The sequence below is a fragment of the Drosophila guanche genome, unplaced genomic scaffold, assembly GCF_900245975.1.
Source record: "Drosophila guanche unplaced genomic scaffold, DGUA_6, whole genome shotgun sequence".
Lineage (NCBI taxonomy): Eukaryota > Metazoa > Arthropoda > Insecta > Diptera > Drosophilidae > Drosophila > Drosophila guanche.
Window position 1 is genome coordinate 16679298 of NW_022995743.1, and position 15125 is coordinate 16694422.

The 15125-nt window shown below is 45.1% G+C and overlaps 3 protein-coding genes across 5 annotated transcripts; 2 read left to right on the forward strand and 1 right to left on the reverse strand.

The window, feature by feature from the left end:
* Positions 1-482: 482 nt before the first annotated feature.
* On the reverse strand, positions 483-6158 carry LOC117582351 (sister chromatid cohesion protein PDS5 homolog B). Its single transcript, XM_034270007.1, has 14 exons — positions 5911-6158; positions 5456-5582; positions 5011-5396; positions 4746-4953; positions 4506-4674; positions 3702-4443; positions 3378-3641; positions 3222-3315; positions 2320-3159; positions 2126-2262; positions 1983-2062; positions 1639-1904; positions 1283-1570; positions 483-1214 (listed from the first exon to the last, which is right to left on the reverse strand). Exons 2-14 carry the CDS (start codon positions 5534-5536, stop codon positions 1122-1124), a joined length of 3648 nt encoding a protein of 1215 aa, XP_034125898.1. The 5' UTR covers positions 5537-5582; positions 5911-6158; the 3' UTR covers positions 483-1121.
* A 1233-nt stretch (positions 6159-7391) lies between these two features.
* Positions 7392-9559, forward strand: LOC117587651 (metallophosphoesterase 1). 3 transcript variants are annotated; one of them, XM_034278545.1, is made up of 6 exons: positions 7392-7810; positions 7871-8154; positions 8232-8341; positions 8416-8678; positions 8729-9236; positions 9309-9559. In XM_034278545.1, exons 2-6 carry the CDS (start codon positions 8129-8131, stop codon positions 9494-9496), a joined length of 1095 nt encoding a protein of 364 aa, XP_034134436.1. In that variant the 5' UTR covers positions 7392-7810; positions 7871-8128; the 3' UTR covers positions 9497-9559. The 3 variants fall into 3 exon arrangements, with proteins under 3 accessions (XP_034134436.1, XP_034134444.1, XP_034134452.1); XM_034278553.1 differs by having other exon boundaries at positions 8031-8154; XM_034278561.1 differs by having other exon boundaries at positions 7395-7810; positions 8756-9236.
* A 253-nt stretch (positions 9560-9812) lies between these two features.
* Positions 9813-11776, forward strand: LOC117587644 (tyrosine-protein kinase-like otk). Its single transcript, XM_034278533.1, has 3 exons — positions 9813-10309; positions 10376-10869; positions 10932-11776. Exons 1-3 carry the CDS (start codon positions 10249-10251, stop codon positions 11664-11666), a joined length of 1290 nt encoding a protein of 429 aa, XP_034134424.1. The 5' UTR covers positions 9813-10248; the 3' UTR covers positions 11667-11776.
* Positions 11777-15125: the final 3349 nt, after the last annotated feature.

The window sequence follows — 15125 nt, forward strand, 5'->3', positions numbered from 1 at the left end:
CTTTAAAAGTGTTTTAAGTGTCATTATGTTCGTGGGTAACTTGAAATACCCATCTAGTCGACAAAGGGTTAAACGTTTTCTGCCTATGAACGGAAGTCATATTCCCAAATTTTGATATTCAATTTGAAATTACATGCTAGTTAAAACTCTAATTACTTAACATACAATTATGTATATCCGATGGATAAATTCATTTCTAAAAGTTTTTGGGACTTCCATTCAATGGATTGTTTATACAAAAAAAAGATTTAAACGCAAGTGTTTTTCCCATTCGTATTTAGTGTCATCCGATGGCGGGCCAATATAAAAGCAATCGGGCCAAACAAATAGCAGTAACACCGATTTCTTATTTAAATAATATTTAATTTGTATGTTTAATTTGTTTGAAAAACAGTTAATAGATAAATTTACATTTTTTTATGTTAAATTATCTGTTTTGTATCTTTGTTATGCTTTCAATATACTTACAACATATTCTTCTCATTGTTTTATGCATTTTTAATGCATTCTCGTCTGATAAAGGTATGAAACTGTATGTATTTATAACTAAATTTTAACTGCGATCATAGAAAAGTTAATTTTAATTTCTTAATAAGGCTCTTTTTACGTTTTCATTACTTTACTTTCGCACTTCACTCTAATTTTCAATACACTCGTCGTCATTTATTCGATAGGGGGCCTACGACTAAAGGTTAAAGTAAACCAAAATGATTTGCAATACAAAACACGAAACAGTTTAAAAACGTGAAATAATAAAATAGCATAAAAGGTTACAGATAACGTTAACAGAATAATCGACACATAATCGTACATTTTGGGCTTTGCATTGGTCTGTGATGGTCTTCTTCCACAACTTCAATATTTTACAGCAGCGGAGCGGGTTCGAAACACAATCATATGATGGTGGAAAGGAGAGGGGATGGTGGTCCATTCTCTGCAGGTTTTTTGGGTTTGGTTTGAGTGCGTGTGTTCTTTGTTGGTGTTGTGATTTGTAGGTAGTGTCGGTTTAACAACTATCGTAGTTCCCATCCTACGTTACGTCTTACATATTTAGTTAACTTAGGCGCCTAGTCTAACAGTAACTAAACTAACAAGTACGCGCTTGTTCCTTTCTCCGTTCTCTACGATTTGGCTGCGCCGGCTCCTCCACGCGTTCGCTTCGCCGTTGGCTCCGTTGTGTCTGCTGCTCGGATGTTATCAAAAAGATTGTTCTCCTGGAAACCAAACATTTCATTTCTGTTAATATTTCACAATCCGTCAGTCTCTCTGGTCTTTCTCTCACCTGTGGATCCTCATCATCTGAGAGGGACGGCTCCGCTGGCCTTTTCGGTGCAGCAACCGCTCGAGACGCCATCGCTGTGGTGGTGGCTTTATTTGCTTTGGCGCCCAACGTATACACGTCCAGCGGTATATATACCTCGTTGTTCTGGAAGTTTGCAGCGGCAGGCTGCTTATAATACATTTCTGGCAGCGCCAGTGGCATGGAGAATGTGTTCGAGTTGCTTTCACTGATGTGACCCATTTTCGAGTCGATAATGTACATGGCGAGATCGCAGAGTGCCCACATTTTCTGATAATTTAAAAGAGAGGATGGTTTTGGTTATTAAAGAGGCACGGACCATAAGAGGATTTGCATACATAGTTATCGCGCTTGTCTGAGCCTTGGCTGAACTCGCGGTGCTTTATCAGGTGGAGCAGTTGTTTGTAGAAGCCATAGACAAACGATTCACGCTTGGCCATCAGCGGTTCGAGTATGAAGCGCAGACATTTCTCCATTTTGCGCAGTTGAACATAGTCCTCGTGATTCGTATATCCAGGATCGTGAACCAGCACGGGAATGGCAAAAGCCAGCATGTAGTCAGGTAGAATGTGCAGCGATTGTGATTCCGTTGAGCTGTCGGGAGCTGGTTGATGGAGATGATTTTATCGTATGCAATTAGAAACCATTTTGGATCGCCAATAAACTACTCAAATAGACTTACATGTCATGGCTACAGTCTTGAGATATTCCCGACGTTTGTTAACATCCGTGTCCACATAGTGACGCACCAAGTCTTGCAATCTGTTGAAAATTGAATTTAGTTTAATGTTGTTATAATTTAAGGAATAGGAAAAGATATCTCACTTTCTATCGGTTTCCAGACCAGCCAGCACGTACAAGCCCATAAAGTCCAAGGGTAGGCAATTCCTTGGCAGGCTTCTGCCCAGTCCTTTGTGCAGCTTGCGAGCAAAGATTTCCCGTACTTGTGGCACTGGATCAGTCTGAGAGACAAAAGGATTAACAGCGACAGTTATTTGATTATATGTAGCAACACTTACCATAAGCTGAGAGAGCTGCAAATACTGCTCGGCACTGTACTGATCACCCACGCCCTTCTGTTCGCAAACCTTGAGCATCGCACAAGCAGCACCCAGGCGTAGCCAGGACTTCTCAGCTCCACACAGACGATTCTGGGCGAGGAGATCGCCCCGCTGATTGACAAAGGCGGCCAACATGCGGAACGTCTTCTGGGCAGCGTGCTCATCCGTGCGCAGGCCGAGCAGCCAGCGGGCCATGGCCTTGAGGGCATCCAGCTTACAGAGAGTGTCTGGTGGGAGATCTTCTTCGGCACACCAATCGCCATCGTCGGGCAGATCGTAGTCCCGCTGCACTGGCACCTCCTGAATGAGCAGCTCCTTGACAATGCGGCGGGCAATCATGTTCTTGATGGGCGTGAGGAATGCCTGAGGCATGTTGTAGGCAATGTGGCCCAGCGCCACTATTTTCGTGCGCTGGTGCTCACAATTTGGTGTCAGCTTCAGACGCAGCGCCTCAATGATTTCGTTAAAAATGGGATGCACAGTCTGTGTTGTGGTCGATGCACTGGCTCCACCCCCAGCTCCATCTGTGGGCGCCGTGGATTGACTATTGACAAAAATACAGCGCACCGCATGCTTGGCCTGCTTGGGGGTGCCAATTAAAGCAAAGTCTCTGCAGATTGGCGCCAATTCATTGAGAATCGCGGGTGTGGCGTCAATCAACGGCTGATAGCGTCCCAAATGCGTCAGGGTCTTCAGTACCAGTGGCGCCACATAATCATGCTCATAGCTGAGCAAAGCGATCAAATGACGTAGCGAGGTATCGGTGAAAAAATGAGCCGAGAACACATAGGAGAGCATCTGAAAGGTAATCGAGAGGATCAAGTTGTGAATGCGCAACAACATTTTATATTTCAGCTTACACTCAAAAGCTTGAGCCCGCGCTCGCCGGCCTCCTCGGGCGATATGCCTATTTCCTCACATATCGAACCACCCTGAATGCATTGATCGATCAGTCTGCCAGAGAATAGAGAAGGATTAGGTGTCCTATTAGAGAATCAATATTGACTTTGGCTTACCCTATCAGCACACCAATTGACTCTTTATCCACCATCACGGAGGCCACGCGCTCAATCAGCATCTTGACCGTGTTGTAGTACAGATTTGATTGGATGTGGGCGCCCAGCTTTTTGAGTAATGTGCCCATGGTGTCTGCACACTCCCGACAGCTGACGTCCCGTTTCAGGACAATGTTGATGCAGCGCAACAGTTGGGCATCTTTGCGTAAATTGTTACTGAATTGTGTAAGATATTCGGCAGCTTTCAAAGGATCAGGAAGCAATCTACAATCGACAACACACAATTAGTCACAATCAATTATTTGATTGCATTCTTTTACTTACTTGGCAATGGTGGCCTGCTTAAGAGCCAGTTGATTAATCACCCGTGGAGTAAACTCCTTGGAGTGATGCAGTTTGATCCAATCGCTCACCGTGTTGCGTGTCTTCATTTGATTCTTTTGCAGTTCAACAAAGGCCTTGGTGGCATTCGCATCCAGATCGCCCAGCAGATGGTAGAGCTTCTTCATACGATCCTCGGGCGCCAATTTGTAAGGCACCAGCGAAGTGATGAGCAAACGCTCCACCAGCAGGCGATCCTCTAGCCCCACCTTGTAGTAGCCGTGCAGGATCTTGTTCTTCACCCAATCAACTCTCTGCTTGAGCTCAGCGCTCAAGTCATTTGGTTCGCAGATCGCCCGCTTGTAGATGTAGGCCAGGCCATTCATGGCGTCCCGTCGAATCTTGTACTTCTTGTCCAGCGTCCGCTCGCGCACAATCTCGAGCAGAGCGGGCGCCTCTAGCACTACGCTGAACTCCCGCTTGGCCGTCGCCACAATGGCCATGACCACTTCGTGGCGCACAGTTTCATCCAAGTCGTGATTACGCAGGCGCAGCTTTTCCGTTATATCAGGTTGCAAGTGTGGATGATTGAGAAGGAAATGCATGGATGATTGCACGCACTTGACACGAACTGCCTCTGAGATATCGCAGAAGCGGCCCAAGAAGGTGCGTAACAGATTTTGATATTTCTGCGACAGCTGCGAGTCCTTCTCGGAGAACATGCGCGACAGCAACGTGGTGGCTTCTGTCGAGTCAGGAATAAGGTTAAACACATTTATATTACGGCTGCATTGTGGCATCACTTACTCAGCCTTTCAGCAATATCATTGGACAGCAGCTTGTTCTCCAATTGGGGCAGCACGGAATACAGAAGATCGGGATTGATGCGATTAAGCTCATAGATGATATCATAGATCTTGTTTGTAATCGACAGTTTGTTATTCGGCTTATCCATGACCAAAGCGCGGTTAAAGAACTAGCAGTACCGGTAGAAAGAAAGGGCTTTAGTTGGTATACAATATGGAACCAACAACACAATTTTCATACCATTTTGATTGTAGACTCTAAAGCGTCACCGGTCTTGGTGAGCAATTGCTCGGTTAGCTGGCCGGCGCATCTGTTGTTTGATTTACTTGGTTCCACTATGTTGATCAGTATTAGGTCCAGCAGTTCCACGGACAAATTGTCAGCCTCGGTTATCAGGGGACTCAGCACATCTAGGAAAAAGTTTGTGACCTTGGCACTGTGCTGATCACTGCAAGGGAATTTCGATCAAATGAATTGCTTGTCTAAACACGAATTTGGGACTCACTTCACAATCTTAAATATGGTACTGAAGAGGTCTTGGAAGATTTCCTGGCAGTCCTCTAGCTCGAAGCACATGTTGAAAGACTTGACAAAGGCCAAGTTCTCCAAGAGATAAAAGTACCGCTTGAAGGACGGATCGCGGGGATCCTTTAGGCCGTGCAGTTGTTTGATAAAAAACTTGAAAATGCTTTTGATTTGCTCTTGCTCTTTGTAGGGTGCCTCAGGGGCATATACGCGCAACACATCCGCTATGCAGCACGCAATCAGCAGTTGGACATCGCGGGATGGGTGCTGCATAAAGAAGTCATCCAGCAAGTGGAGCGCCAATGGTATATACTGCTGGTAGAGATTGTCATCCTGGTCCATGGTCTGCAGCACATTGGCGAGAGTCTGTCGGCGAGTATAATTAACCTTTAAATCGTGTCCAATCGTGATCCAGTACAACTCACCTTAAGGCGGCGTATGAGCTCGTCTGTGCCCAGATCTTCCACCAACGGCCGACAGCCATTGGGATAAACAATGTCCGTCATCCTCACCTACTGGAGCCGGACGGGACGGAACGCGGCAGGCGCTGATCTGAAATTAAAAGCGTTTAATCGTATGTAGAAGAATTTCCACATCAAGACACATTTTCCAACAACAAATTCAGGCGACCCTCAACTCAATGTAGAAATAGCAGTGCCAAATCGCAGGGTGGCATTGCCAGCCTCACACACGAACACACGCACACGCTCTCACGTACACGTACTCCACTCACACTCGCCCGCTTAACAGTGTTTCCCCGTTTCTACAAACAAAAAAACATTTAAATTGCATGTTCACTGCGCGTTTTCATAATGCTCGCAGTGCAAATCATGGTTCGAGCAACATGGCCGAGAGGAAAATTTGTGATGTGCAATCTTACTTTTCTTCACAACGGCAGGCGGGCAGGCGGCGGCGGTACAATTCCTTGCCAATTTTCAGGCCGCTTCTTTTGGGTGCACACAAACTGATGCACTAAAACACTGCACACCACAAGAACTTTGGAATGGACGTTTATTTACACATGTTCCACCGTCCTGTCTTGGTTCTCTTTTTACGGAGCGTATGTTGTTAAAAAAGAAAAACTTTTGCAGCGCATTTATGCGGAGTGGCACGCCATTTCCAGAGTGACCCTTGTGTATAGGATATACCGCCCGAAACTCTGAAATATACCGAAATATGCCATCTCGATTTCAAAATATACCCAATTAACCCCATAAATTCAGGCAAGTGAACACCAATTTTAAATTATTTTTGAAGATCTCTCTGACTAAAAAAAAAAACTCCAGCAGGATATCTGAACTGTTTTTAAATTAGTTAATTTTCTAGGTATTTGTGAGTAACTTGAAATGCCCACTAACTCGACAATGGCTTAAATCGTTTTCCGACAATGATAGGGTTTCATATTACTCGATATTGACATTGGGTCTAACATTGGTAGCTGGATAGAACCCTCAGAACTGAGCACATATTTATATTCCATTGTAGAATAAATTTTCTACAAGATTGGTTAATTTTAAGTACTCCATTCATAGCAGTTTTCATAAAAGAAGGATTATAAAAAAGTTCCACAACACTGTTAAGTTTTTTACATGGCAACTACATGTAAACAGCACATTTGTTACATATTAACCGAAGGACACAGAATGAGGATCTCAGGCTCATTGAGATTGAAGTTTTAAAGCTATCTCAACGAGAGAGCACAGATAAATCTTGATCTTGAACCTCGGTACCTGTACTTAGAAAGGAAATGAAAAGGTTAAAACCTTATATTCTTTGATTAAATCAAAGAAAAACATAAGCAATAATTCAAGGAAATAGGGTATAAAATGTTCATACCCCACATGACAAGCAACAAGTTTTCAAATGATGTAATAAATGATCCCTCTTAATTTACGCCACTTTCCATTCTAACTTACGTATTAAGATTTTAGAATCCTATATACTCTCTTAGTTTGGGCCTTATTTTGCAAACAATCGAACAAAAATAAGTCCTGAAAACTACCCAATATTATTAAAAATTTACGTGTCTATCTGATACAATCCTATGTTCAGTTCTACAAGGCCCAGCTATCTGGTAATTTTAAAACGAACACCAAAATCGAGTAATATGTTGCCGGATGTTAGCTCATTGCAGACCAGGGAGATTTTAATTACACACACGAACATTATAAAACTGGAAGAATTTTAGCGCAGTTCAGGTGAAAGTTATTGCGGTGATGTTGTTTTAAGTAAACAGATAAGATGGATCTAGAAGATTAATTTAGAAAATGGTATCATTTCCCGCCGTTTAATCAAGATGTTCACATTATTAAATAAAGGGGGGCTTATTGGGTTAAGTTCGTTTGTTTCCTCGCCCCATTCACAGCATGCAGTTCAAAACAACAACAAACACTTTAGAGAACACCATTTTAAATCCATTCTTCCACAAATTCCATTGAACATTGAACATCCAGGACATTGGAAAACTTTCTAGTGACTACAGATTGAAATAGATCCACAGCTGCGTAAAATCGAATGGACCAGAGACACCTGGTGCAGCTTGCAATCTTCTGCGACACATCAGCAGCTGCTATGTCCCATGGCACGCAGGAGAACATCAGCGTTGAAACTGGATACAGAAGCTTCCTGCTCATGGATCGGAGGCGATAGTCTGTATCTTATTGTAATACGCTATAATTAAGGAAATTGTCAGCGCTGTGCCGGTCCCTGCAACCTCTGTGCATTTGTGCATTTAAATTCGAATGAGTCAATGGCGCGCACAGCCACACCAATCGGTGCAGGTAGGTTTACTCTTTTCCAAGTCGCTTCTGTCACATTCTGTCAATTTGTAATCCAATTAGTGAGCACAGTGCAATGTATGCCGAGGCATCGGATGCAAAGTAGTTGACTGCTGCCCGCGGCGCTGTCGAAAAGGGAACGCCCAGATAGTCACAGCTTTACATTCACATAATTATGAGCAGACTTACGTAAATATTGCATATGCAACACGTTTAATTATAGACGCCACGCCGCAAACGCAATGCCACGCATTTGGAAGAAGGAGGAAACACAAAGTATTAATTGAATCGATGTAGAAGAGCGCACAGCTCGGCTGGATTATGGCTTCTTTGCGCGTAGTAAATAGGTATGCATCTCATCTTAAAATTTGAGGAGAGTAACTTTCATTTATTAAAGCCATCGCTTCATTTTCATCGTCTTCAGACTAGTGTGCCGCGGCTTTGTAGTGCTAACTCTGCTGTTGATATTCTTCAATGAGTTTCTCATCTACTACACGGCCCAGTCCAGCTGGCACCAAATCGATTGCAAACTGGGTAAGCTTCTTAGCCCAGTTCCGGATGAGATCGCACATAATTTACACCCACACACACTACCTCTTCTACCATAGATAATTGCACGCGCTTGCTGCTCATCGCTGACCCGCAGATCTTGGGCACCTCCTACGATCGCTCATCCCACAGCCCGCTGGCACGCTACGATTCGGACAGATATCTGCGAAAGAGCTTTGAACGCGCCGTATCCTTTACGCAGCCCCACATCATCGTCTTCCTGGGCGATTTGCTGGACGAGGGCAACATTGCCACTGCACAGGAGTATAAGCAATATGTAAAGCGCTTTCGGCGCATCTACCAGAACAAGAAATTCCGTAAAGTATGAACAAAATGCGCTCCTTCTTGTGTCTTGCTGGCAATACCTTAAAGTTCCGCATGATCTCTGCCTATTTTCAGAGAGTCCATGTGCCGGGGGATAATGACATTGGCGGCGAGAATGGCGACTACATATCCAACTCGAACCAGCGACGCTTCGAGAACGAGTTCATGAGCGAGGACCTCTTTGATTATGACCATCGCATCCGCTTCTTTAAGATCAATCGCATGCTATTGGACTTTACAAATCCCGACAGGGACAACAATGGCGATCGGCTCCGTATTGGGGTTTCGCACGCGCCACTGCTCATTGGCGGTGGACCGCTGCTGCGGGCCGTCATCAGCGACTTGGATCCACATATCATATTCTCGGGCCATTGGCACGAGTCCAGGATATTTATTTACCCCTCCACAAAGGTGATCAACTTCTATGAGAATGCAGTACGGCATTTCGACCTGAAGGCGCTGAAGGAGCAGGAGCACAGCTATTTGGAGATAATGGTGCCAACCTCATCGTACCGCATGGGCAAGTCCAAGATTGGTATGGGGTATGCTGTGCTGGGTGAGTACACATCCGAACTGGCCGCTGACTAATTATAAGCTGAAGCTGAGTCTACGTATATTTCCATTTTAGAGAACTACAACCTCAGCTATACGGTTCTTTGGCAGCCGAATCGTTTTATTCTGCTCTTCACTTACGTCTTCTGGGGCCTGTTTGTGCTCTGCGGGGCAGTTGTCTATAAAATGATGACACGCTGTCCATTCCGTGTGGCCAAACGACAGACGCACTATAGCCGCGTCTCCAATATACCTCAATTTTAGACTGTATCCCCCTCCCCCTACCGCCACCCCCCTTCTGGACAATAAACAGGAGATTCTCAACGATAGTAGCTCGAATAATTAATGAGATTGCATTGATATACACATAACGTTAAGTAGAATATTCCAATACTTACTTATACATCAATTGTTAACTTAAAGTGATTGTATCTGTTAATTTTTAATAATTTAGGTAGTAAAATGTATCGCTCTGCTTAGTTTTGGCTGCTCTTTCGATTTGGTAGTAGAAAGTGTAGTAGACACCAACAGGGTTGCATTCGCTTAGAGAATAGTGGGAAACACTGGGTGCAGTCGAGTGCGCATGCGAAAACATTGCCGATGCCTGCTGCCAGCCGCTTCCAGCTGAAAATAAGCCCGATGCCGCGTCATTTTAATTTTTAAACTAGAACCAAGAGGTCGCTCGGTCGGTCGGTCTGCGTCTGCGGCAGGATAGTTAAGCGTGACGCGTGTGCGTAACATAAAAATAACCATAAAACGAATACCAGCCAGTCAGTCAGACAGTGTTCAGAGTGTTTAGTGTGAAGGGAAATGAAGTGAAGTGTATCTGTTTCTGTATCTGAGTCGAGCGGAAAGGAAATACGAAACGAAGGTTAAGCTAAACCAAAATTCGAAATTCCTTTTAAAAATCGAGGGAAGAGCACGCACACCGGTTTTGTGCGAGAGAACCAAAAGACCAAAACGAATAAAAAGAAAAAGAACCGAGTGAGCCCCAAAGAAATTTAGACCCTCGCGAGATGAACGGAAGACGATTGTTTAGCAGCGGCCTGGCTCTGAGCCTGATCTTCTGTTGTTGCGGTGAGTTCACACACAATGCCAGCGCTGACTCATCCGAGCATCATGGAAATCATCTTCCCCACACAGCCTCCCCGGTGTCTTTGGGCGATGTGAGTATCGCAAAGGGTCCCCCAGCCACGCAGACCGTGAAGGAGCAGAGCGGCCTTCAGTTGCCCTGCAATTATCAGCTGCCCGTTGGGTATCGCCAGAGCAGTAGCGTCATTCTGCGCTGGCGCAAGGACAACAAGACCCTGCGACAGGCGGAGCTGGGCCAGGCAAGCAGCACCACCAGCGAGCCCCAGCTGGAGAGCATGCTGCGCGAGGATGCGAGACTCACGCTCAACAAGCAGAGCGGTGCTCTGCAGTTTGCCAGCGTTCTAGCCAGCGATGCTGGCAAATATCAGTGCCAGTTGCTGGTCGAGGGCGAGATGGCCGCCAGCTCCAGCAGCGGCCTTCTGGAGGTCATCGAGCAGCTGAAGTTTGTGCCGCAGCCCACCTCCAAGAACCTGGAGCTGGGCTCCTACAGCAAAGTGCATTGCAAGGCTCAGGGAACGCCGACGCCGCAAGTCAAATGGATGAGGGTAAGTCGTGGACGTCTTGCCGTTGCTCACTCCTTAGATTACTTATGGGCTGCTCGTTTCAGGAAACCCAACTGCCGCTGCCCACGAACGTGACCGATCAAAATGGAACGCTGATCTTCAGCCAGGTCAGCAATGACCAGCGCGGACAGTACACCTGCTTTGCCTCGAACAGCCAGGGCCAGATCAGTGCCACAGTGTCCATCGGTGTGGTGGTGGCACCCAAGTTCAGTGTGCCCCCGGAGGGACCCATTGAGACCACGGAGCAGGGCACTGTGGTGATGCACTGTCAGGCTATTGGGGAGCCCAAACCCACCATACAGTGGGACAAGGATCTGGCCTATCTCAATGAGAACAACACGGACGGAGAGCGCTTCACTCTGATGGAGAACGGCACCCTGGAGATACGGAATGTTCAGGCCGAGGATGAGGGACGCTATGGCTGCACCATCGGCAGCAGTGCTGGCCTGAAGCGCGCAGAGGTTCTGCTGGTGGTCAAGTCTGCCAAATCGGCCTCCAACTCCATTGTCACCCGCATCATCATTGTGATCATCTGCCTGGCCTTCCTCTACTTTGTGCTGGTGCTGGGCCTGAAGGTCTGGTATCGCTATCGCCGGCACCTGGGCAAGGTGCAGCTGGAGGATGCCACCCATGCGCCCACCTGCGACGGACATGAGCATGCCGAGCATGAGCCCTGCCTGACGGAGGCAAACAACTCCAGCAAGAATCTGAAGAGCAACAAGCTGCGGGAGAGCACCATCCTGGAGCATGAGTCTCAGGTGGCCGATGAAATTGTCTGAGTGCCATGCCCTGCCGCCCTTTGCTTCGACTTTCAATGATCTCGTCCCACCAAACCCTTTTCCCCCTAAAATGTTACTCCATTTTGTTGTTGAGTGTAAAATAGAAACAAAAAAAAGAAACAAAAAGAAAATATTGAAGAAATTTCCCTATAAATCCTATTTATATTTATATATTATATAGTATATATATTTATGCGTGTATGTCTCTGTGTATATATCCATGTACAGTTATTTTGTAGTAGAATAAATATTTTATAGCTCTCATAGAGCCACCATTTTATAGCGCAATCGTTTCAATATCTCTCCTTTCGGTTGCGGAGTGTGGGATTCGAATTTGGATTCAGATTCGGATTCGGTTTGGGGGAGTGGGTGGAGTTTGCCTCGTAAAATTCTCCTCTTTTTACCATCATAAATTGCGTTGCGTTGCGTTGCCCACTTGGCACTGCCGTAAACCTCACAGAATGCTCAACAGTTTTTTATGCGCTTTTTATGGCGAAAGCAGCCGTCGTTAGGCGACGAGGCGTCAGCCCCAACCCCCCACCCACATTAGAAAGAAAGTCGTAAAGTTTCTTGGGAGTGGAAGGGAGTATTTGTTGGTTAAATGAAAATGAAATCGTTGGGGTTTGTACATGACAGAAGTACAATATCATATTTTTTGGTTGCAAGAACAAATATGAACTTCGATGCTGAATATTCATTCTAATTAGACGGCTTGTGATATGGAAAATGGTTCCTGCAGTTGGTTGTTGTGATAACCCACCCCATTTATATCATCGCTTGTCATGTGCTCTTTCCATCAACATGAATTCCCTTGCAATTCCATGCCAATTGCCAGCGTCTGAACTTAATCGCTTCATTTGCATTTCCATTTCTGTTTGGCATCAATCGCAGCTTGCCTTTTGGTTTTTCCCTCTGTGTGCCTTGCCGAGGAAAAAGCTATGCGTTTTATGCATGTTTTATGGTTTTTTATAGCGCTCGCATAAACATTATGCGCCAACCGCACATCAAAGGCAACTACACATGCGCAGGACAGGCCAGATAAAAGAAAAAAACAAACAAAGTAAGCGGCAAGTGCAATTAAACGACCAACCCTACCACCCATACCCCTGCCCATACCCCTTACCTATTCAGCACATACCGTTCCAGTGGTATCCTATCCACTGCCGCCTCCATCTCCATCTCTGCTGCCATTCGCCTTTGATCTGCGGCGACGACGACCGACGACGACCGACGACATCGACATGCATTAAAAACTTGTTGTTGGCGGGGCCGTGGCCCTTCCCGCCCATGTGCTGTGTGTTCCTTCTTCTCGTTTTTGGTACTTTTTCGCCTCATTTGTTTATAGTGGATCTCCCCCTACACTCGGGACAGCACGAGAAACACCTTCAAAAGTTGTATATGGGGTGAGCGGGTGAGCGGATGGATGCTGTTTAAATGTTTATTTTGTTTAGTCTACGCAAAGGCCGCGTTACTTTACTAAAATTTATTTTAATTCCTCCAAATGTTTGATGTTTGCCAGCGCATAGGATTCGATGTGCATTCGATTTTGGGGAGGTTTTGGCTCGCCCCATAAAATTAAACGAGCTGGAGGTAAGTAGTAGAAAATAATAACTTAAACAACCCAAGACGAGACTCTATAAGGGGAGAAAGATGAAAAGATCCGAGGCTAATGGCTAATGAAAAGATCAGAGAAACAAGTACTTGAGGCTGGGTTGGGTTGGTAAAGGGCAGTCAAATTCCTATAGAAAGAGTACTATGGAGGCAGTTTTAACTATGACAGAGGATCATCTCAGGAAGTTGCCTGCACCTTCCTCTCATTGTTAAACATTTCAGATTATTAACACACAATTTGGCCCGCTTTGAGTCGCCCAATACTGATCCTCTCCACCCTAATGGCCAATGGTGTTGTATAGGGGAGAAATCCGAAAAAAAATAATAAAACATAAGCCCAAACATTCTGGCAGAGCATGGCATAAATCTTCAACTTTATGACATCAATAACTGTCGTGCGTTCGGGAAGTGGAAAATGGAAAAAGCGCAGTGTTGCCCGCCCGTTCTCTCTCTTGTTCTCTCTTTCTGCTTTCATTTGATAACCGCACACACACATACAGACAAACACACACACATCATCACAAAGGGCTGTTAATCAGGGTTGGGCAAGGGCACCACCACCACCACCACCCCTCGCTGACGGGGAAGGGATACATAGTTTATACAAATGGCAACGGCATTTTACGACTGTGTTGGATGTCAGTCAGCGCCGCTGCTCGCCCAAAAGGATCTGCTGCAATTGTTTTTGTGTGGGTTTTGGGTTTTTGTTTTCCATTTTCAGTCCAAGGAGGGGAGGGGAGTGGAAAGGCCTCGTAAAAGAACAAGCGCAAAACTATAAAATGGAAAGCACACACAGGCAGAGGCTCACGCACAGTAGCTCCTCGGGGGGAAGCCTCTTGCAGTTTCTACCAAGCGTGTGCGTCTGCTCGTAAAAGCAGCAAGCCACCAATGGATATTACCACTCCCCTCCGCCTGCCCACCCAGCCCTCTGCGCCCTGACACTATCTAGTCCGCGCAATCCCCCCCACGGTATGTGCTGCCACTGGTTGGGTCATTAAGACGCATTATTGTTTGGATTTAAAATGAGGGAAAACCACAGCAGGAGGAGGTCGAAAATGATCCAGCTATGATTGCCTAGCGACTCTTGGTTGATTACTGACAGCTGATAGCACAAGGAAATCCCTCGTTTTAATGAAACTTTGATTAGCATTTAGACTAAATAAATTCTAAAAAGATGAACAAATGAATATCGGATGAACATTTAAAACACTGGAGACACATGAAAGAAGTCAATTAACTTATCATATCAAGATTAAAAGTGGGAATTTATCCTAAGAACTTATTTAAAGAACTTTTCCAGCTCTCTTAGCTTCTTAACTAATTTTTACTGAATATAAAATCCCTGAAAATCGGTTTTAAATTCAAACTATACTGGCGCGCAGCGTCAGCTGCACAGCAACACTGCCCAAACAGGCAAGAAATACTGGTTTGCACGCATACATTCACACTGTGCCCAGTATTCTTTAATTTCTCTCTTTTCTCTCTCTGAAATTCATAACATAAAATGGAATTAACAGAGTAACAGAGCACTATGGTCACAATGACCACTTTTGTTGGCCAAAACCTATTTTATAAGAGTCAAAAAATAAACGCGGTGTTGATTGACCATCAAAGTTGCGTACCAGAAATGTTCATAGATTGCGCCACAGATATAATCTATCTGCACAGCACGTGCAGTGAAGAAGTACAGATTATATGGATGTTTTAAATATCTCATAAATTGAAAAATACGATTAACTGATCCAATTTTGTTGATGCATTTTAATCAGTAGTGTTTTTACTACGTATTTTGTAATGTAGTTGACGATGTCAGTTCGTAGTGAAAACTAATTTTTGAAAAAGGTTTTT